Here is a 24,756-nt window from a genome sequence, read left to right on the forward strand (position 1 = left end):
CACATGCAGGCACACATAAAAAAGGATATATTACCACAAAAGCAAAAAAAAAAAAAACCTATATAGTTAAAATGGGCACCAACACATTGCAAAGTTGGTTGACGTTATTTCCTAATACACGATGAGTGTTTTACTTTTTTGTGATTTACATTCTGATCAATTTAAATAACAGCACAAACATCTCTTCTTGTAGAATTTCCTCAAGGAAAACCAAAAAAATTAAGCATAAGGGTGTTATTTTTGGTTAATAACCGGTAGAATCATCTAGTCTAGCATTCATTAGCACTAAGATAACAGATAACCCTACATTATGAATTGCTTGAAAGGCCAATGTTCCATCCAATGATCCTGACAGAATAAATGAAATGAGAAGAAATCATTTATATTAAAAGAAATGACAAACCCAATCTCTCCACAAACACCAGATAATAATATTAACACAATTGTAGAATTGGTTTCCCTATGGAAAATTTAGAATTCAAATAATCATCTTAATCAAGAAACTTTTTCTTTCTGATAAGCATGAAATATGACAAACATAACTGAAACAGTCAATAAAACCACACAAAGGGTTTTGCAGGCTTACTTGCACATACCCATTCCCCTCACTAGAGATGCTCATTCCAATTTTCAGTCCTTGCTTTAGTTTAACCTAATTCACATTAAAAACACCGAAGAGTTCTATTTTATAAAAAGAAGGGCGAGAAATCCTTCCAAAAATACAAGATCTGATCAAAACTAAAAAAATAAAAAAAAATAAAAAAGTGGAAATAAACTAAGACATCAAAATACCATATTTAAGGATGAGGTAGTGCTGCAAATGCATATTGGTTTATCAATTGTAGAAGGGCATGAACAGATACACAAATATGACACAATGATACACAAAAAAGGCAAACCATTTATAGCTGCACAGTTGGTTTCTAAACAAGAATTATACTGATCAGACAGATACACGTACATGCTCACCAAAATTATATGTTCTGCATACTTCTGGACGAATAAATTGCCGGCCTTTGTGATTCTCTTTTAACCTCAACCAATCATCCTAGTAAGTGAAGTTTTTACCTCTCCTCTCCAAATGCACCACTCTCCCCTTCTTACTCTCAAGCTCTTCTCCTCCTCCTACAGCTCTCAGAAGGAAGTCCCTTTCCTCCTTCCCAGAAAACTCCCTCTACAGCCTCAAAAACCCCCCACTCTCTCGTCTGCCCCTCACCTCCTAAAACAACCAAACCAACAGCCCCCTTCAAAAGCCTCCCAAAAAAAAATCTTTCCTTCTTCTCCCGGATTTGCCCCTTAACAACCTGCAGAAAACCACCCAAAAGCACCACCACCAGCCTGCAGCCTCTTTCTCTCTCCTCTGCTCCTGCTAACAGCCTGCAGGGACCTTCTAGAACATTCCTCCAAGTGTCATCCTCTGATTTGCTTCCCAAAAAGCAAGACTGATTCCTTTATAGCCACTAAGGAGGCGACACGTGGCTCGCTGGGGCTCTTCCACGTGGCAAAATCAGCTGCAGCAAAGAATGACCTAAATGGGGGTCTACACTATATTATTCGTGATCAATGAATATATACCATATTAAAAAGTGAACCCATTGATATATATACGAGTAGACTTGTGGATGAAGTTATTGTAAGGATTGTCTCTTTCTGAGTGCGCTAGTCTCAATCCAACATTAACATCTAAAAAAGCCACTTTAAGTCTTTATCAAAGGTGTGGAGATTTTTTTAGCTTTACTTTGTCTCTATAATTTCTTTTTTACTTTTCAAGAGATAGGTGCTAGTAACAATCCATTTTTCAAAACAAAATTGCTGATGTGTTTTCCATCAAGATTAATATCTAAAAATGTTTCTGAAAATAGTTATTTTTAAAATTATTTTCAAGTTAAAAAAAAATGCTAGTTCTTCAATACAAAACAAATATTTTTATTATTTTACTTCGAAAAACATGAAACTATTTCATAAAAATGTTACAAATATTTTTATTGTTTTGCCTTTTGACAATTAACAAAATGACATTGACCTTTGATGATGATTCCAAGTCAATAAAAAAAAAAGTTGGGTTTAGCTTGATAAAATAATTGGATGCTTTATGTAATTAGTCTAATCTTTTTAGCTTTTCTTTTGATCACAATTATTATTTTTTTGGTATTTTCAAAATAATGAATAAAAAATATTGGTTAAAGCATCCATAAGATGTTGCAATCTTCCATAGAATTGCAGTTGGGATTGATAGTTATGTTATGATAAAGTTTATCTTAAATCTTTTTTTCATAATCTAAAATAAAATAAGTCTGGACTCAGCAAGTGTTTGATAAATCTGCTTAAAGACTTAATAATGATTTAATTTAAGTTATTTAGTAATGTGGACCCTGTATTTTGGCTCATGCGCTTCCACTCGATGGTGAGCTCGATGTTTATTTCGAAAAATGATTTTTATTGATTAAAAAAAATAATTTGGAGTCGCCACTTATTTTTGTTTTGCTTTTAAAGGGTAAACAAAATAAGAAATAAAAACCCTAAGTGTGACTCCTTATTTTGGAAAAGGTGGTCTGTGAAAAACCGGATCGGGTTCGAGGGTCAGGTTACTTATCAGGAAGGTACGACAAAGAATGTAGCATCCTCTAAGTCCCTAAAGTCGGGTCTCTACTAATAAAATGAAGCAATCATGGCAATTGATGAGGGAATCAATAAATACTCAGAGTGATCATGCACATGTGAAATCTAACACATGCATATAGAAAGACCAGAAAGGGAGTGGATGCGTACCTGGGCGATAAGCCACAATGTGCTGAGTGATGAGCTCATTTATTTCATGGGAAACAAAGGGTAGTGAACAAATTCAGAGTAATCATGTACATAACATAGAACAAAATGAATCACTCATATATAGCAATTAAAACAACCAACCAATCAATCAATCAGTTGTAAAATCACATATGTCGGCCACCCACCAAAGCCCATTTATTTTTGCATGAATTATTTTCGTAAATTCCATTAATTAGAATCACGAAATTAAATTCATGCTTATTAAAACCAAAAGGAGCAAAAGATTGTTTGAAAACCAAAGTGGAATTAAAGCTATTTGAGAGAAAATCGGATTTTTGAAATTCATTTGAAAAATTGGAGTCTCGAAGGTTATTCAAAAATTGGGAATTTTAGAGTTTGTTTGAATATAAGACTTTTAAAAACTAAGTGTGAGAATGAGAATTTTTAGAAATTAAATTTGAACGAGATTGGAAACTCGAAAATGATTAAGAGTTCAGGATTTCAAATGATGGGATAAGCGGATGAGGGGATAAGTAAAGGAATGAGATAATAACGATGGTGAAATAATAAAGATTAGTAAATAATTGTGAAATATGGAATTTTAGAGATTGAGGATGCAAATTCAAATATTGAAAACTTAAGAATTTATTTAGAGATGAGATCTTTGGTATATGAATAACTGAATAAGTAAGTGGATGGGATAACATTAATAACGCGAATAATCATTAAACGGTGGTATATGGACGGTGGAGCTTCTTTTGAGATGGGAAATTAGATTTGGGAGTCGGGTTCTAAAGAATTGAACTTTAACGATTAGAATAAATAGGTAAGTATGGAATAATAATGCTATTTAACGAAAACAAAATTTTAAACGAATAGAAAATGAAAAGTGGAATTTTTAAGATTGAAAATTAGGACGTTGAATTTTTGAAGAGTTGGAAGTTAAATAAATAAATAGATAGGGGATAAGGATTCTGATTACTGAAAATAACATTTAGGCGAACACTGGAATTTCTGAAAGTTAAATTAGGACATGAGGCTTTCGAAAGATTGGCTTTAAATAGATATGGGATATTGATTCTAATTGATGAGGATAAAATTTAAACGAATTGTAGGATTTTTAGGATTGAAAAATTAAATTAAGACATGAGATTTTTGAAGAATTAGACTGGATAGATAGATGAATATATGATAATAATTCTAATTGATGAACATAGGATTTAAACGAATATTTGAAGAATTAAATTAAGATATGGGATTTTTTTGAAGGATTAGGCTTTGAATAACTAAATAAATAGGGGAGGATAATTCTAATCGATGAAAATGAGATTTAAACGAATTGTGGAATTTTTAGAATTGTAAAATTAAATTAAAACATGGAATTCTTGAAAGATTAGACTTTAAATAACTAGATAAATGCGGGATTATAATTCTAATTGATGAAAATAGGATTTAGACGAATTGTAGTATTTTTGGGATTGAAAGATTAAATTACGACATAGGATTTTTGAAAAATTACTTAAGGACCTTTGTTTTGAAAAATAGAATATAAAGTTTAGAATGTAGCAAATTTATCGAGACCAACATAAGTTAATTTATACGAAAATTTTCATATATGGTGATTAGACATAACTAAAGGAGGGAAGATAAGATATGGGTTATTTTAAATTTTGAAAAGGATATTCAACCTTAATACTTTGTCTTTTAATTGCTTTTAAGTTGAGTTAACTAAATTGGTAGAAGTAGAATAAGATAACAAATAAAGGGAATGATTGAATTAATTAATTATGGAAATTAGAGATTTTTAAGAGAATTATTTAGGATTTGTGCAACTTAATGGGCTAAATTGATGTGGACATAGGCCAATGAGGGTGGCTAGCATAGGGGGCATGGGGCCCTTCATCAACATGCTTGGGTTGGGCTTCAACTCAAGCCCAAACTCGTCACCAAGAGCTTGGGTCTGGGCTCCAACTTAAGCCCAAGGCACCATCACCATCATAGCTTGGGCCTGGGCTCCAACTTAAGCCCAAGTTCAAGGCCTGGGCAAGTCCAAGACACCCAATCCCTCACCCTCCACTCCACCGCCTGGGCAATACCCTCGGACGGAGCCCCCTGCTGCCGGCGGGACGAAGGCGGTTGTTGAATGGAGGTGGTCGCGAGGCCCTCAAGGGCCTTGAAGCGCATGCTGCCGGTGAAGACGACGGAGGCGACGACGACGAGGATGGTGACTCTCTCTCATCGCGACGAGCGGGCGACATTAATGGCTGAACCGTCAGCTTGGTCGGACGTGGTGTTGGGCGGTGCAGATGAGCGGGCGTGGGCGGGCATGAGATCCGGGGCTACGTCACGCCTAACGCAGGGCCGGCGGCGCCCCAAACAAGGTCCGGCGAAGCCTAGCCGAGCTTCTTCTTCCTCGTCGGCCGTGGTGGATGACGAAAGGATTCAAGGCCCGGGTGAGGCTCAGCCTGCTGCTGGTGATGGAGGCGGAGGAGTTTAGGTAGGGCTGGACTTTGAGGCTTTACTAATGGCTTTGAAAAGGGGGGGGCCTTGGGTAGCCATGCATGAGACTCCATGCACGTGAAAGAGATGATGGAAATGAGAGGGTGGTGTTTCTGATGGGTGGTGAGGGTGAAAGAGTGGAGAGTTACAGGGGGTGGTCGCGCATGGGGTTCGGAAAGAATAGTGCCAAAGCAATAATCAACAAGCCCAATAACAGAGAAAAATAGATTCACAGCACGAACTGAGCAAAAATAGCGAAAAAGAAAGATAAGAATTGAGGAGATGGCCATACCTAAGCTTTCTAATTGCAGGTGGTCCGACTTTCCTTTCTCTTCCTCGTCTGCCACCTCCAGAGTGCGCCTTTTTTTCTCTCTCTCTCTCGGCTGCCCCTTCCTCCGTGTCCCCCCCTTCCTCCAGAAACTCCCCAGCCACCTTCCTATTCCCCCCGTCAACCAGCATGGGAGACCCCAACCACTCTCATGGGCAGCCATGCCTCTAGCTGGTTGTCCACGTCTCAGGCCATGCATGGGAAGGTCCCCTCCCTCCCTCTCTCCCTCTCTTCTTCCACAGATGTCATGAAAAAGGAGAAGGAGAAGAAAAAAGCTTCCCGGGCCCCCCTCACTTCCAAAAGGGTCTACAAGTAAATTAAATATATTTAATAAAATAACTTAATATTATAACTTATAGTGAAAAATAACTTTAAGTATTAAGTCAAAATAATTAACTCGTTCTTAATCTCAAAAGTCTTTTACTTCATTTACTTGTATTTAATATATTTTACAATTATCACTTTACACTCATAACTTAACTTTTATAGTTATTTTGTATTTTTTCAATAAGTTGAATATGAATGTTTAACTAATAAATTTATTACTTAATATTAATAAAAATATAAATATTAATTGAAATTAATGGGAAAAATAAAGCCAGCTTGGTGATTTATAATAAAATTTAAAGTAATTTTATCAAATAATCTTAATACTTAAAGTAAAATAAATAAATAATAAATTTTAAATTAATAGTTTAATAATAATTTAACTTAAAATTAACTTAAATTATTAAGTAATAACTAATAAGTATTTAGTTTTATCAAACACTCATTAACTTAAGTTTTCTACCCAATTTCACATAAACATTGATTTTTTTTCTTTTTTTATTTTATATTTATGTTAAGCTATTTTTTTTTTAAAAAAAAAAAAAAATCTTTTACTATATTCTCTTTAACACTTAGAGATGTGAGAAAATTATTATAATTACATTATATTTTCATAGTTCATGAATTTATGATTTTCAAAATATGTAGATTTAACAAGTATTTTTCTAATTATTTTCTATATTTTAGTAGAAATTAATTTAAAATAAAACCCTTAATTTATAACATTATTTATTGTGTTGACCACTCTAATAGAGATAATAAGAGAGATAAAAGAAAGCTAATTCAATCTATGGGAGCACGTTAACCTCACTTTGCCCTTCTAGGAACTTTTTAGGTCAAAAATCTAATAAATCTAAAAACAAGTGAGAATAATAAAAGAGCTCCATACTTGAATTTGGAAATCAATAAAATACTATAGTAAAATTTCCTCAATTTTTTAAAAAACAATTAATATAAAAATACAATACTTTTCATTACTTGTTTTATTTTTGCATTGAAGTGCTCATATTTTAAAAAGACGAAATTATTTTTTATATTAAACTCGCCTTTTGAAAAGACAAGTTTACTTTTCTGACTAAATTTGTTTTTGAAAAAGATAAATTTACTTTTTATTTTAAAATTTTTATATTGAAATTATCATTCAAAAAGATAATATATCAGATAAAATATCATACAGAAGAATAATTTTTGTCTGTATATAACCCAAGATGATTGGCTAGAATTCATAATTAACTTTTTAAAAAACAAACAAAAATAATAATTATAAGTTAGTTTTTCTTAAACAAGAAAAATTCAAGTCACTATATCATATGATGAACAAATTCAACACTTTTTACCTCAAAAACAATTTGATGTAGGCATTGTTTAGTATAAATAATATTTGTCCATATTGTGTATTACCATGTGAATTTTAAAATTTTGAATAAATTACCACATAAAACAATTGATAATTATAACAATTATTGAAAAATAATGATGTTTTATTTTATATTTTGATATTATTCTAACGTGTTATAAAGTAAAATAATAATAATAAAGGAAATAGAAGAAAAATAGTAAGCATATAATCTCTAACTTAAGGTACGTTTGGGAATCGATTTTGAAAATAATTCTAAAAAATAGTTTTTAAAAATAATTTTTTAAAACGGTTGTATAATATAATATTTTATAGAATAAAAATATATGTGGAAACTTAAAATGTTTTTTATTTGTTCTAAAAATAATTTTTGTTTTTGATTGTTAAAGGCATTTTTGGATTTTTTTTTTGTTGGGAAGAAGTGATAAGTGTTCTAAAAAACTCTTTTCAAAGAAGCCGTTAATTTATTTCCTTAATTTTAAATCCAATTATGGTTAAATAGTAAGTAGGAGTAATTAGTAATAGAAAGCGAATATTTTGAGAGAAATTAAAATATTAATAAAGACTCGGGAAAATCAGATCAACTCATCTCTTTCCAAAACTTGTTTCACTGTAAAACGTCATCGAGTATTCTCTCTCTAAAACCTCTCGACTTCGGCTCTTAGAAACCTCGCGGGCATGCACAGCGGTGGAGGCGGAGCACCACCGCCACCAGCGCCGCCTCCGTCCAATGGCGGCGAGTATTTGCTACAGTTACTTCAAAATCCGCACCATCCCCAAGCGTCTGCGGCGGCGGCGGCACGTACTCCTCAGGCTACGACTAGAGTCCCGGTACCATCTTCGCCGCTGCAATCTCTCTCCCTTGATCCGGCTGTTGCAGCTGTGGGCCCCGCCGTGCCGTTTCCGACCTTGCCGTCCAACGGCTACGATCTCCCGCATCCTTGGGCGAATCCACCCAATTACTTAATCCAAGGATTGGCCCAAAACCCTTGGTCTCCCCAGACTCCTCAATTTATTGGTGAGCGCGAATTGTTGGGCGAAGATGTTCGGAGATTAGGGTTTGATGTGAGAGGGAAAACGGTTCAGCATCAGCAGCACCACAAGCTCATGTTTGGTTCTTTCCCTTGCGAAATTCAGAATCACGGGGGTTTGGTGAATGGAAAATCTTTGGAAAATCCGATTCCGGGAGCTATTAGGGAGCCCTTGGTGGGGAAATTCGATGCTTTGAAGAACCACAAAATGGGTTTAGATCCAATTTGGAATTTGAATTCGCATCATAATGCATCTCAACAAGAGCAAGAACGGAGAACTGTTGGTTGGGGAACACACCAGCAAGGTGAGTTTTCGCGGTCCGGCCCGCCACCAGGGTTTCCGAGCAAAGCGAGAGGAGTGGGGAATTGTGATTCTGGGATATTGAGGAGGGGTTTAGAGGATAAGGTGAATAAAGGGAATGTTACCGCAAATGATTATGATGAGAAAGTGAGGAGATTGTCACCTCGACATGTTGACAATCATGGCAATGCTTCTGCTCAGCTGGGGCTAACTGGGCAGCTTGAACACCCTGGCCCTCTTTTGGCATCAGATATTGAAGAGTGTTTATTGAATTTGGGTGCTGAGATTGATGGAGTTGGGGATAGAGTTAGGCATCAAAAGCAGGGAATGAGGAGGGAAGGACAAGGAAATCTAGATGATTTGAGTGAAGAGATGACTGGGTCTTTAGTGCTTGAGGATGGATCTCAGGATAAGAATGACACGAACCAACACCATAATTCTCGCAATAGGGTAAGATTTTCTTTTTCTTTTTTTTCTTTTTGCCTTCTATTGCTTTCAGTTTTACCTTTAACGTTACTTTTGACTTCCATAAGAATCCATAACCATTTGTCATTAGTGGAACACCTGGTTTAGAAAAAAAAAAAAATTGTAATTTATATGGAAACAAACAAGAAACTTGTGATAAGAAAAATCAGCTAGAAATTTAGGTGAAGTCATTGTTTTGTTGTTGTTGTTGTCAAATGATAGAATGTAATCTTCATTAATGACACAAAGGTTTTGGAAACTTTAGGTAATAATTAAAGGAACCTTGCAGATATTTGTGGGAAAAATGTTTCGGGTGGCTTTTTCTGGAGGTTCCATAAGGTTCTCCCCTAAAATTTCAAAATGTTTCTTCCCAGTTTCCAAGGAATATGATTCCTTTGTAAATTTGAGTTTCCAGGAAACTATGGAATCCACAAATTAATTTCACTTTCAAAGAAATTAAAGTTCAAATTTGGGTCGAAGTCTGAATTCTTTCTTATCCTATAATTATGCTTGAATACTTTCACTAAACCTCTGGGGAGGTTAATGGAATTTTCCTAGAACTTTTCAACCACTACTCATAAGGTATGCCCCATCATTAACCTGAGTGATAAGCTGGATAAAATTGTGAACTCCTTTTTGAATGTTCCCTTGCTTGAAGTTCCCTGAACTGTATCAATCAAGTTTTTTTCTAATATGGTCCCTTGCGTTTCTTCAGGATTTCAGATCAGACACCAGAGGACAGCGGATGCTTAGCCAGAGAGTGAGGAATTTAAAAAGGCATATGGAATGTCGCAGAGATATAGGCACACTAAATTTTCGTTTTCTTTCAATCTATGAGTCCTTGATACCAGAAGAAGAAGAAAAGGCAAAGCAGAAGCAGTTGTTGACATTATTAGAGAAACTAGTGAGCAAAGAATGGCCTAAGGCTCAGCTGTTTCTTTATGGATCATGCGCTAACTCATTTGGGGTTTCTAAAAGTGATATTGATGTTTGCCTTGCAATTGATGATGCTGATATTAACAAGTCTGAGTTCTTGTTGAAGTTGGCAGATATTTTGCAGTCAGATAATCTCCAGAATGTGCAGGTGAAAATTCAGAATCTTATTTATTTTCTTTATTTCGTTCTTTTTTTTTTTTTTTTTTTATCAAACGAGTAATTTATTGATTCATGAATCAAAATTACAATAAGGATGAATTTTTTTTGATAAGTAAAAAAAGGATGAAATAGCATCCATATTTTTAAAAAAAAAAAAAAAAAAAAAAAAACTGCATCACAACCAAACCGTCCACCCACAGAAGGGAAAAAAACAGATAGAAGTAGGTACAAACAGATGCTTATGAGGGCATTTACTCCTCGTTATAGTCCTTTAGAAGGTGAAACACTTTGCTTGGCTAACCTATTTGCTAATTGGTTAGCCAACCAAGGATCCAGTAGAAGGAACAATCCAAATTACTGGATAAGTCAAGGATTTTTTGAATCCAAGTATCCCATTTTCAAGGTCCATGCATCTTCTTAGAGATTTAAGAGACAGCTGTAGTTGAGTCACCTTACACTAGTATGTTATTAAAACCCCAGAAGCAGCCAAAGACAGACTTTCCAGCCAAGTTAATAACTTTACCTCTATAGTACTAGCCTTCACCAGCAGTTTTGGACAAAGCTCTAACTCCTGGATTCTCATTATCTCTAACAACTCCTACAATGGCTAGCTAGCCTGGATTTCCCTAAGAGTAACCATCACAATTTAACTTTGGAACAGATGGTTTTCTGCATTGCATGCATCTCATTGTTTGTTGTATTCACATAACAACTAGATCTCTAAGATAACGTGATTGCATTCACTAGGGAGGTAGAAAACTTGGAAGAAATAGGCACTTATAGGGAGGAAAAGAAGAAAACCATATCCCACAAATGCTTAATGGATCTCCATTTGTACTTGAAAATCTTGCATGCCTTCTCTAGCCAAATTACCCGAAGTAAGGCTATAGTAGCCATGGGCCCCACCTTCCATATGGTCTTACTTTATTACCTCCAAATACCAAGAATGTAACTGAGGAATTTTATGTACTGTTGCTTCTCCTAGATGAGGCATAGTTTTTCTTCATAAGGAATGATTTTAGAGTAAGTCCCCCTAGGCCTTTTTTTTTTCCCTTTTCTTTTCCTTCTTGATTGGAAAGTTATATATATGTGCATGCACATACAAAGAAGGTTGCAAATCTTGCGCACAAGAGGTATACAAAAAGCACTCAAATGTGAATAATGTATAACTACACAGAAATCCCTACCATAGCTTAAGCTTCTCCTATACAATCATTTAATTCTAATAAAGAAAGATTATCAATCTCAAAGGGATCCTCGGACCACTTAAATAAGGACTGGCGGAACCACTCTTTCAAAGGATGCTCTAGGCATTACAGGTTCTTGTTGTTCTGCCCTTTCCCAAAACTTCAAACCAAGCATAATAGGGTTATTCTCCACAAGTTCTTATGTCACTCATGAAGCTTCCATACCATACAAGGATTGGGAATCCAAATAAGAACAATAAGTGCCACAAAATGTGGAACTTTTCCAGTGGGTTGAAGATGTGATTAGTCAGCTCTTTTCTTTTCTTGCATAATGGCTTCAAGACAAGCATAATGGAATCATTTTCCACTATTTCTCATGTCTCTCTCATGAAGCTTCCTTGCCACCTAAAAATTGTATTCTTTACCAAGCAAGGAAGTAACCATGGAAGTCCAAATAAGGATAAAATTAAGTGCCACAAGATGCAAGCCTTTCCCCAATAGCAAGGATGTGATTGGTGAACTCTATTCTTGTCTTGTATAATGGGGCTAGAGCAAGCATAATGGGGTCATTCTCCACAGTTTCTCATGTTTCTCACTCATGAAGTGTCCAATCCACCTTTGTATCCTTTACTAACCAAGGAAGTAGCCATGGGAGTCCAAATAAGGATAACAACAGTGGCACAAGATGCAAATCTTTCCCCAGTGGGTGAGGATGTGGTTGGTCAACTCCTTTCCTTTCTTGCATAGGCAACAATGATTAACCAGAGACTGATCCTTTCTCATGGGTAAGTCCCAGAAACTTCTCACACTTTTCATCCTAGGCAAGGAAATCAACCTTCAGACAAGCCATTGAACCCAAACCCCTTTCCAGTATACTGACTCAAAGTGCTCGAATGTAAAGACTCACATGAAGAATCTAACATAAAACCCTCATTCCTGCCACTCTTTTATGTCAAATATCCCCACAACACCCTCTAAAAACCTTCACTTAATATGATGAAAGGATCAATTCCACCATCTCTAACTCTTTTATGTATTTTTTGGACGGTTTGGAAGGAGAGGAATAGATTAGCTTTTAGGGGGGGTGAGTTGAATATTCAGAGATTAAAGAATTCTTTTGTTTGTAACCTGTGGAATTGGGCCAAAGTGTATTTAGATGAGGAGTCTTTCTCCCTTATAGGTTTCTTGGAGTGGATAGCTTCCACTTGAGGGGAGGTAGTTCTTTCTGGTCCTTTTCTTTTTTGGGCTGTAGCCAGCTTGTATACTCCCTGTATGCTTTGTGGCGATTAGCCTTTTTAATGAAATCCTTGTTTACTTATCAAAAAAAAAAAAAATTCCACCATCTCTAACTCCTAAAACATGAAGGCTTCTGAAAGATTTCTAGTGACCTTGACAGCCCTCTCTCAAACCATAAATGCACTATTTAAGCTTCATTTTGTAGGGCCATGTTGAATAGAATAGGAAACCTCTCTTTGAATAGAGAATCCCATAGACCTAGAACTTACACCTGAACCCATTGCCTATTGAAACTCATGTTCTATAATAAAGCACGTCCTGCTCTCTCTAATAGCTTTCAAGAGCCCCAGAATGCGCCCCCACATACCATCCCTCTCCATTAGTGCAATCTCTAGAACCACTTGCCTAGAAGAGGCTAATTAAGCACTAATGGGTTTCTTAGGGCTTGTTTGGAAATGTTTTCAAAAATACTCTAAAAATCAGATGTTAGGAATAGTTCTTAAGAATGGTTTTTCATTGTTTTTAGGATCAAAATTTCGTTTGGAAACTCAACCATGAAACATGGTTTTTTGGCTTGTCTTGGTGAAGGCACTATGCACTTAATTACAATACAAAAGCTTCCATCCTACAGTGTTTGCTATTATTTTTCAGAACACTTCACAAAAATACTTTAAAATACCTCAATTTTTTTTTCTAAAAAATCATCCTGCTTTTAGAATAAATTCTCAAAAAGTTGTTTTTAGTTCAAATTTGTCAAGTGTATTTTTGAAGTTGGAAAACTGGTTTTTGTTTCTAAAGAATAGAAAACGGTTTTTAAGAACATTTTGCAAACAATCCCTTAGCCTCACAGAAGGGAGCAAGTCTTTTAGAAACAATAATTGTGATATTTCAATCATATCTATACTCTACCACTAGTAAAGCCCCTCACAACGCTCTTGAACTATGAAAGAAGTCTATCAGAGTCTTGTTGACAAGATCAGAAAACTTGAATGTGGAATACAAAATTTAATACAACTCCACTTTTGATGAAAGGCCATCCTACTTATTATCATCGAACAGAGAAGATCCCTGTTCACATGGTTGTACACCTTTCAATCCTGTTTGGCACATTGTTTTAACTGCCTAAGAACTCTTTAGACTCTTTAAAGAGCTTTACAGGTGTATTTATTGTATATTAAAAAATTCTAAACCCTCACTATCAGCCTTCCCAAGAGCTTAAGGGCCACTTCTTCAATGTTATGCCTTCTAACATAAGAATCTGAGTATAGCATCTGGAAGAAATTTGACAACTGCTGATTGATCTCCTGAGCCTCAGAAAGCTAGACACCATTCATCCTGAGCAGCCTTCTAATTTATTTTTTGATTTTTTTATCTTTTTTGATCGGCCTCAACCTAATCCTTTTAATGGAGCTATATTGTCAGCATGAAAACCCTGAATTGATCTCCTGAGCCTCAGAAAGCTAGACACCATTCACCCTGAGGCTTTTAATGAAGTTATATCCTCAGTGAGACACCATTCACTTTGAGCCTTTTTATGAAGTTTCATCTTCAGTGGGCGCATTAGCCAGTTGATGTAGAATTTTCACTGCCATTAGGTCTTGTCCTCTTTATCATACTTCCTGGCCTGACTCTTTAGGTTCTCCAATAACTAAAGCTCTTGCTTGGACAATTATCTTGAATGATGTTAACATTTCATAACATGCTCTAGAAAAGTAGGATTTTCTCCAGAAGTTTGGCATTGGATTGTATGCAAGGTGGCTAGTTTATCATTGAGAACTTTTCTAGTATTATCTTATTTCTCTTGATGCTGCCCTTTCTTTTTTTATGAGGCTAATTGTTGTTGGGTTTTCTAACAGCATTAGTTCATAGATATTGGATTTCCACAGAAGTTTCTCATGGACCTAATAATTTCTTTTGTTTACAGGCACTGACACGTGCAAGGGTTCCCATAGTGAAGCTTAAGGATCCAGTAACTGGAATCTCATGTGACATATGCATAAACAATGTTTTAGCTGTGGTAAACACGAAGCTTCTCCGGGATTATGCACAAATAGATGTCAGGCTACGTCAGTTGGCTTTTATTGTGAAACATTGGGCCAAGTCAAGAGGAGTCAATGAGACATACCAAGGAACCCTATCTAGCTATGCGTAAGCTCTCCTTCAAATTAATTCTTGACTTTTGAAGTTAGAAAGTTTAGTAAAGCTAGCATCATAGACATCAGTGATGGTCCTCATAAGGTGCCTTGACCCTGTTATGTTGCACGAGGTCAATGGTAGTCAATTCAGGTAAAGGACTCACTCATGGCCTATGGCTATGCTTTTCTCAAATCACACTGGTGCTATGGTAATAACGTCTGATGAGGTGATGAGTCTCATGGATGTTTATGTCCTCACTATCAGATCCTCATCAACTAATAGTTCTATTTGCTTTTCAGGTATGTTTTAATGTGCATTCATTTCTTACAGCAGCGTAAACCAGCTATTCTCCCTTGCTTACAGGTGTGTATTGTCATTTTTCTTCTTGATTTTCAATATCCAGATCATCAGTTTGTTATCAAGATGGTTCTGTTCATGTGTTTTGATAATGGTGCTGAGATTTGTTTTCAATTATATTCCTGTGATGCTATTCTTTAAACAGCTGTCTGAAAAACCTAAAGATAAAAGGAGTTTTTCTGTTTGGTTTTCTAATTCATTCAAACAAATATATCATGAGAATGGTGCCATTTGAATAAGAGTGCCATGAAGACAACCATTGGTGAAAATTGAGACCACAAGATTTGTTGAGACCTAAAATGATTCTGTTTGGTTTTCTAATTCATTCAAACAAATATATCATGAGAATGGTGCCATTTGAATAAGAGTGCCACAAAGACAACCATTGGTGAAAATTGAGACAACATTTGTTGAGACCTAAAATGATCCTCTACTTGTGAGTAATTGTCCAGATCCACTCGCCCCCGGCCCCCCTGCCCCCCTCCCCTCCATTTTTTTTTAATAGGCAAACAGAAAATATATTTAACACAGCCTAAGAAATGGGTGCACCAAAGTATACTTTCAAGTTATTGTCTTGTTTCAAGTGCTATCAGAAACAAGGTGAACATACACAGACAGTAAAATGCCATCCATGGGATGCTTAGAAACAACCTAGATATTGCTTCATTCTGCTCTGATGATTTTGCGGCTGTTCACTCATGAAAAGTTTATATGAATGGCTCCTCTATTCCCATAATATATTAAGTGATTATTGCAAAAGTTTATAATTTCTATTGCCTCTAATTTTGTACCATTTATGAACCCATTTGGGTGAATGCCTATATAAAGTTGAGTCTTCTGTTCCTTGACCTGGTCCATAATTTCTTGATCACTAAATCCATCTGCTATTTTTGTTTGCTTATGCTTGGTAGCCTAATCATCCAGTGACACCATACATTGGGGTTTTTTTGGCATTGTTTCTGTTTTCCTCAAGTAAACTCTCATGTGCCATTTGGTTGTTGAGATAATATGGGTTTAAATAGAAGACATTGAAAAAAAAATTGGCTTATGTATTTTCCTTGACTAGCTTAGAAGACCAAACCCCTCCACTTTTAGGATGAGGTGAATTTACTTGTGAGAAACCAAAATTTGATAAAACATGGCATGTGAATTTTATTTTATTTTTTTATCATTTTTCTGAGCAACCAAAAGGGTCAGCATTCAATGTTGTATCTGTGTTTTATGAGAATCAAGTCAACTCAGCTGTTTGAGTTATATTATGTGCATGCCGATACACCATATCCCTGCTTGAAACCTCCAGGCTAGTGTTGCTTGGGTGCATATTTCAAAATATCTATTTTCTACTCTGTTTTATTTAGTTACCTATAAAGCTGATGTTGATTAATGTCAATTCATCTAAGTACCTTTCCCTGGCAACCTGAACTTTTTGAGCTGGTAGTAGCAAAATTGAAATTAGATCTAGAACTGAAAATAGCATCTTGTGCAGCTTTGTGGATGTTTTGAAAAGGCACTTTTGGGGCCCCAATAGCCCCTGACAAAAACAGATGCATTGGCAGTCAAGTAAATGGTGTCCAAAGGCTCACTGATCATTTGATCTGAAATATATTTCCTCTTGTTCATGCTTCAGTTAATACCTTTAGTTAATGTGATTGGCTTTTCTTATAACATCATTTTTTCTTATCCTTGTCAGGGAATGCAGACAACGTACTCCGTCACTGTAGATGATATTCAATGTGCTTTTTTTGATCAAGTGGAAAGACTTCGTCATTTTGGATCCCACAACAAAGAAAGTATCGCACAATTGGTGTGGGCATTCTTCAACTATTGGGCATATCATCATGATTATGCAAATGATGTTATATCTATTCGTACTGGAAGCATAATCAGGTGGGTTACTTATTTTTGGTATCTTTTTTTAACTCTATTCCTGTCATGACTATATGAATTTAATGAGTTTGAAGATTGTGATGCCATGTTGTCCTATTGTGGCTTCTGTTCTCATGCAAGAATTTCTGAAAACTTAATACACGCATATCTCTATTTATTTTTTCAAGATTCATGCCTTCACGTGTGAGTTTCTATTTGTTGTAGGTAATTCTATCATAAATTTGAGTATCAAAAATAATTTTTTTGTTGTTGACTCTTTTTCTGGTAGCTTCTCAATCACAATTTGACACACAGGAGTTTAGAAAAGAACTTTTAGGTTTTGTCATGAACTAAGAATTGTCCTAATTTGGTGGGAATTTAGTGCCAGTACCAAATTGCATGTTGCAGTTTATTAGGGCGAAGAAGTGTTCTGTTGTTTGGAAGGATACATCACTCTCCGTCATTCCCTTGTTTATGCATTCTGTGTTTTTCAGAAGCAAGCGGGGTTAGTAAGCTCCTTAAATTTATGTGACATTGGATACTTGTATCTGAATAGGATGTTACACTCTTTGCCAAGGCTCTAGATTTCCATTTTGGCATCAAACTTTATCTTGCTTGAAATAAGATTTTCATTGGAGGATGGAGAGTCCACACACATGATATGAATCAGCTTTGACTGGCTCACCAGCATAACATCCAAATTTAATTGAAACAAAACCTCTAATTGAGACCTTTCTTTATGGTTGAGCAACTGGTCATTGCCATGTTTATTTGCACAGCAAGCGAGAGAAGGACTGGACAAGGAGAAAAGGGAATGACCGGCATTTGATTTGCATAGAGGACCCGTTTGAGATATCACATGATCTGGGTCGAGTGGTGGACAAGTTCAGCATAAAAGTCCTGAGGGAGGAATTTGAACGTGCTGCCTATATAATGCAGTATGATCCTGATCCATGTGTGACGCTTTTTGAACCCTACGTCCCAGCTTGACTTGTCCCTTGCTTTGCTTGAGGTTGGTTTAGATGTAATTATGGTAAGATTTTATCAGCATGTATAGCCCCTTCCAAGCTTTTATGTTATTGTTATATAGCATGTATTTCAGGTTTTGGTGTTCATGCCAGATCTTCTCCCCGGATGTAAAAGGAAGAACACTGGTTTATGTAACCTTCTCTGTAATCTGTCATTACAGTTTTTCATGCTTTGGACATGTACTGAGATCCATTGTCAAAACTTTTGGGTTTCTGGATTCTCAAGTATGTCTTCTAAGAGTTGATCTATTGAGATAGTTGAGTAAATAAATAAAGTAATTTGACCACACAGGATCTTCTTTGATGGGTTTTGATAGATGATGAGGACAAGACCTTAATGTTGGATGACACATGCACAGTCTCCCTTACCCTTATATATAATTTATTTAAAATTTAATTAATTAAATGATAAATATGTCATGCTAATTGATTAATTATATTAATTAAAATAAAATCTAATTTAATGTAATTATTAAATAGAATTGATAATTAAATGAGTTATATTATTTTTTATTTTGGTCATTGGAAAACGACAGGAGCTACCGACAAGAATTCCACCTGCTTTGCGTGGCCACATGCTTGCAAAAGCATACGTTGAAAAGCCACATGGAATCGAATCTATCACTCCCAATAACAACTAATGCCTCGATTGTTGGAATTTGCAATAGTGAATTAGCCCTTCTTTCGTCCATAATCGTCCATGGCGGATCAGCTCCCGCAAGTTTTAGTTCTTCGTCCACCCCCAGTTTTCACTCTGTTCGAAACTCAATTCTCCCAGAAATTCCATTTCCTCAGAGCCTGGGAATCTCCACTGCCCACCGCTGATTTTCTTGCTACTCATGCGGCTTCCGTCAAGGCCGTTCTCTGCTCGGGCGGTACTCCCATCACGGCCGACATCCTCCGCCACCTACCTTCCCTCCAACTCATCGTCACCACCAGCGCTGGTCTCAACCACATCAACCTCCCTGAGTGCCGGCGCCGCAGTATCTCCATCGCCAACGCCGGAGAGATCTTCTCCGATGATTGCGCCGACCTGGCGGTCGGACTTCTGATGGACGTTCTCCGAAAAATATCAGCCGCTGATCGGTTTATTCGAGCCGGCTTCTGGCCGATCAGAGGAGACTATCCTCTTGGCTCCAAGGTCATCTTTCTATCCCAAAATTACCCTTATCTTTCTATAAATGTGCATGATTGAGATAGCTAGGTTCTGGGAAAAAATAGCTGGTGGGAAAACAAAATCGGAAAATCCAAACTAATGTTCCAAGTCGCTTTTGTTGCCACGTTAAATTTATTATTTTTAATTATAATAAATTATTATTTTATTTATTAATAATCTTAAAATATTAAAATTATAAAATTATATAAATAAATAAAATAAAATAGAAAACAAAAATATATATATAAAAGCGAAAAAAGTTCAAAATTGAATTGCAATAAAATCAATTCAAAAGTAAAATTGTTTTAGATAAATGCAGTTATAATTCTAAAGTAAAACATTGTTTGATAACTGTAGTTTCGACTTAAAAAATCATTTTTGAAATTATATATGTGGTTTTAATAGGGATGGGCTTAGGGTTGATTTCCCGTTTAGTTTATTCAAAATAATTCATATTTTGTCCTATTAAAAAAAATAAATGTGGCGGGTGGGATGGGTATGTAAATTTCTCTTATGTGTTCCATCTTTATTTTTTTTAAGTTTAAATTTTTTAAAATTCTTTAATTATATTAAAATAAATATATTTTATAAATAATTAAAATATTACAATTTTTTATAACTTATTAAAAAGTATTTTATTATTATTATTAATTTATATATATATATATAATTGGAGCAGGTGTGGACAAGTCAATATCTGAACCTGCCCCAAACCCATTACGAGTTTTAAATGTGCATGATTGAGATAACTAGGGATATGGGAAAACAAAATCAGAAAATCCAAACTAATGTTCCACGTCGCTTTTGTTGCCACGTTAAATTTATTATTTTTAATTATAATAAATTATTATTTTATTTATTAATAAATTAATAATCTTAAAATATTAAAATTATAAAATTATATAAATAAATAAAATAAAATAGAAAACAAAAAATATATATAAAAACGTGAAAAGTTCAAAAGTAAAATTGTCTTAGATAAATGCGATTATAATTCTAAAGTAAAACATTGTTTGATAGCTGTAGTTTGGATTTAAAAAATCATTTTTGAAATTATATATGTGGTTTTAATAGGGATGCTTTTAAAATTAAAATTAAATTTTATTTAATAGTGTAAGGAGAGAATTGATTTTTCATACACACTGGTTTGAAATTAATGTAAATTTTGTAAAATATATATATATATATATATATATATATATATATATATATATATATATATATATATATTCTTAATTTTACTACCATTAAATAAAAAAATTGAATCTTATTTAATAATTTTAAGCAATTATAAAAAAATTTCCCTTTACAAAAATTATATAAATAATTTATTTTTAAATATTTATAAATATTAAAATTGCACTTAATATTTATTTGAATTAAAGCCATCATGAAATGGGTGGAGTGGGGACGAAAGCACATACCCATCAGCTGAGCGGGGAGTGAGTCAGTTCAGTTACACAAGGAAGAAGACAATCCATTCTCAACAAACTTTTCCCGTCATGGTAGATGAACTTGGCTGCTGTATCAGTCTTCAATCCTCTTCTGAGAACCATATCAATGGCAGCTGAAGAAGAAGCCCTTCCACAGCTCCTCATCCTCAAACCACCTTCGTTATTCTCTGATTACCAGTACAAGTTTTCCCCGAAATTCCAATTGCTCAAGGCATGGGAGTCTCCGCTTCCCACTACCCTTTTCCTTACTACCCATGCACATTCCGTTAAGGCCGTAGTCTCCTCCAGCAGCTCCCCCATCACCTCCGACATCCTCCGACATCCTCCTCCACCTCCCCTCTCTGCAACTCATCGTCGCCACCACCGTAGGCCTCAACCAAATCGACCTCCCAGAATGCCGCCGCCGAGGCATCTCCATCGCCAACGCGGGGAAAATCCTCTCAGAAGATTGCGCCGACATGGGTGTGGGACTTTTCATCGACGTTCTCAAGAAAATCTCAGCCGGTGATCGGTTCGTCCGCTCCGGCCTATGGCCAATCCAGAAGGACTTTCCTTTGGGCTCCAAGGTCATCTCTTTCTTCAGTTTTCCATGTTTATAGGATAAAATCTGAATTAAATGAACATATTCTTCCATACTGCGTTTGAAATCAAAACACAATTAAACCCTATTGAAAAGCATGGAAATTAGTATGAAAGTTTTTCCAAAATGTCTTTTTAAATATTGTGCTTGATCTTAAAAATGATAGGAAATGGCTTCAACGGATTAAGGGCGACAATTTTTAAATAAGATTTGATCGGTAGGATTAGGGTTTAATATTTTCCTAAAACCAGGAAAGACATGCGATATTAGAATTATATATCAGGGGAGAAATGAGAGGTTGAAGAAGAGATCAGAGAGGGGAATCCTGTTCTGCAATGGGAGGTGAACAAACTGAAGATCTTAAGAAGGTCCTCATCGTGAGACCACCACTCCGCTTCTCCACCTACGAACACAAATTATCCCCAAAATTCCAATTACTCTAGGCATGGGAGTCTCCACTCCCCAAACACCTTTGCCTCACTACTTAGGCCCACTCTGTAATTGTCCTCCTGTGCTCTCTCCACTCTCCAATGTCCTCCGTCTCCTTCCCTCTCTCCGGCTGGTCCTCTCCACCCCCTCTGGCTTCAACCACATTGATCTCCCTGAGTGTCATCTACGTTGGTGGCAGTAATGTTTTGTCAGCCGATGGTGCTGACTTGGCGGTGGGCCTTTTCATTGACCTTCACCGGAAAGTCTTGGCCACAGATCGGTTCCTTCGTGCTGGACTTTGGCCAATGAAAAGAGAGTATCCTCTCGGTTTCAAGGTCATGTCTCTCCATTAATTGAAAATTTTCAGTAGGCATACAAATGGATTTGGTTTTGCTTACAGTTTGGAAACTAGGATTTAAGAAAAGACTCCCAGTAGAAGCTTGTTTGAAAGGAATGATAAGTGTAGTAGAATGAAATTTATGTTTCTATGCTACCTTCATTTTTTCCTAACCCCTAAGAAAAAGGGGATTATGCAGGATTTCTTCATATTTATAAGATTGATGGTATCCATTGTTTGTTTCATTCACCCCACTATCTGTATTGGAATTGCATACCATAATGTAGAATAGATCTAGGAACAAACGCTGACTTAAGGAAATGATAATCTGATGCTGTGGTAGCACAACAAAACTTGGATTGCTTCAAGCTTTGTGGCCTAGCCAAGCTCAGATTTAGCATGATGGGCTTCTGAGATTCAGTTTCATTTAGATTATCTTTATTACAACTTCACTTGGGTTAGCTGTAATTTGATATATTCTGAATAGCTTTTAAAATTTGTGAGGTTTTTTTATCTTCAGGAATCATGAAAGATCTCTCTGGACTTATGAGTTCTACAGTACAATTGGCCTTAGCCATTGTTTTTTACTTACCTACTTTATAGCACACAATTTTTGGAAAGAGATGTACAATGGACAAACAACAAAATATAGGGCAAAAGTAAACCCATCATTATTTAAGGCATTGTCTCTTCATTAAGTAGCAACACTTGAATCGAACCAGTAAAATAAGCATAAAATTGTTCTTGGTTTTTTCAAAATTACCAGTTTGCTAGCAATCCCAAGTAGCTGGTTTCTCTTGTAAAAGCCAAATCTTGATCACAATTGCTGAAATTGTGGTCATTGAGTTTGCTGTTTGTCTACCATGCTGTGCACAATGCCTTTACTACTCTGCTTAACTGAGCATTTCATATTGTAAATGTTCAATTTTGATTGCAAAATTTATGTCAAGCAAAATGCGTACATGCTTGAAATATAATGCTTGTTCCTCCTAATTTAATTAAGTGATTATTAATTGATAATTTCAGTTGGGAGGCAAGCGAGTTGGGATTGTTGGACTAGGAAGCATTGGCTTAGAAGTTGCAAAAAGACTTGAAGCTTTTGGCTGCATTATCTTATACAACTCAAGGAGGAAGAAGGCAAACATATCCTACCCTTTCTACTCAAATGTCTGTGAACTTGCAGCCAATAGCAATGCCCTCATAATTTGCTGTGCATTAACTGATGAAACCCGCCACATGATTAACAAGGAAGTCATGAAAGCATTGGGAAAGGAAGGAGTCATCATCAACATTGGACGTGGGGCTATCATTGATGAGAAGGAACTGGTGCAGTGTTTGGTGCAAGGAGAGATTGGGGGTGCTGGTTTGGATGTGTTTGAGAATGAACCTGATGTGCCCAAGGAGCTGTTCACATTGGACAATGTTGTGCTATCACCACATGTGGCTGTTTTTACACCAGAATCCTTTTCAGACTTGTACGATCTTATGGTGGGGAATTTGGAAGCTTTCTTCTCAAATAAACCCTTACTTTCTCCGGTCTCGGATGAATAATCAGATTAGCTCCATATTTTCAGGTTAGTTTCTTCATCATGTTAAAGCATTTTCACTTAAGACTCTGTATCAAACAGATTTTTGGGTTGGACATGTATGTTCCAATTAGCTGTCTCATGAATAAATGCTCTGATAATTTTGCTTATGTATGAATTAGATGACGACTCAAGCACAAACTATACACGTCTGCTGATGAAAATTGTTGTACGAAATTCATACCATACACTCTCAGTCTGAGTAAACTAGTAATCTGTTGTACATTAACATAGAACCAAACAATGAGTCCTAAGAAATCCATTGTAAAACTGATCTTCATACTTCTGGAAACTTAAGATATTCTTACAGAAACTTCAGAAATCCATTGTAAACCTAAACTATGACCATCAAAGAGAGGAAATGACCTTGCAGAAATTTTCATAAACATCACCTTCAAAGCTCTGATACAAATCATCTGCAGAAAATATGGTAGAATTAATTTAGCATTTGATAAAAAAGGATGGCATACGTGGGGATTAAAGTAGTGAGATTGGTAGGCTTAGAATGCATCTAGGAAAATCACATAGAAATATTTCAGTATGATCCAAGCAATAAGTCAAATTGCACAAAAACATTTGTAGGGGACACTCCTGAAGGCTAAAAGATTAGACGGATTAATAATAGAACAATTCTTCCCCCGACGCCAAACCACATAATTATGTTTTGAATATGCCATAATGACAAAACTAATTTGTAGATGCTTGATGAAAATATGGTCTGTTCTTGACTTTTTTTATTGCATTGTCTAGAAGAACATCGCTTTTAGTCACTCTAATCATGATTAGATAACATAGTAATGAGTATATTAAATAAGATTGGAGCTCCATCAACCACCATTAGGGTGATGAGTGGGAGATTTGGACAATCACTACCATACATAAAACCAAAAACTTAGTGGAAACCGTTAGGAGCTGTTTTTTTGTTGTTTCTTTCGTTCTCTACGTATATGTGCATGCACCATGCCTAATACTCTATTACTCGTATATATCCATTATTGACTTTCTCTTCTCCCTTAACAAACTGATTCTTAAGTTAAAGACACCGCTCTAGCTAGACTACAAATTATTGAATCTGTCGAAGAAGCAAATTTTTATAAATACATAATTTATTAACGTAAGTTGTACGAGATATAGGGTATATTCATATGATCATGTGGAACTTTTAAACTAGTATGCTTAATTGTACACCTTGAGCGGTTATTATGTTCTTAGCGAAACCACATTGGTCACCA

At 35.7% G+C, this 24,756-nt stretch overlaps 2 protein-coding genes across 2 annotated transcripts; both read left to right on the forward strand.

Annotated features, from left to right (window-relative positions):
* The first annotated feature begins 7,870 nt into the window (after positions 1–7,870).
* LOC117932278 (UTP:RNA uridylyltransferase 1) lies at positions 7,871–18,271 on the forward strand. Its single transcript, XM_034853452.1, has 6 exons — positions 7,871–9,062; positions 9,793–10,161; positions 14,520–14,743; positions 15,031–15,094; positions 16,779–16,975; positions 17,734–18,271. Exons 1-6 carry the CDS (start codon positions 7,959–7,961, stop codon positions 17,942–17,944), a joined length of 2,169 nt encoding a protein of 722 aa, XP_034709343.1. The 5' UTR covers positions 7,871–7,958; the 3' UTR covers positions 17,945–18,271.
* A 329-nt stretch (positions 18,272–18,600) lies between these two features.
* LOC117932819 (glyoxylate/hydroxypyruvate reductase HPR3) lies at positions 18,601–23,645 on the forward strand. The gene is made up of 2 exons (XM_034854154.1): positions 18,601–19,123; positions 22,965–23,645. Exons 1-2 carry the CDS (start codon positions 18,683–18,685, stop codon positions 23,487–23,489), a joined length of 966 nt encoding a protein of 321 aa, XP_034710045.1. The 5' UTR covers positions 18,601–18,682; the 3' UTR covers positions 23,490–23,645.
* Positions 23,646–24,756: the final 1,111 nt, after the last annotated feature.

This window comes from Vitis riparia, chromosome 15 (assembly GCF_004353265.1).
Source record: "Vitis riparia cultivar Riparia Gloire de Montpellier isolate 1030 chromosome 15, EGFV_Vit.rip_1.0, whole genome shotgun sequence".
NCBI lineage: Eukaryota > Viridiplantae > Streptophyta > Magnoliopsida > Vitales > Vitaceae > Vitis > Vitis riparia.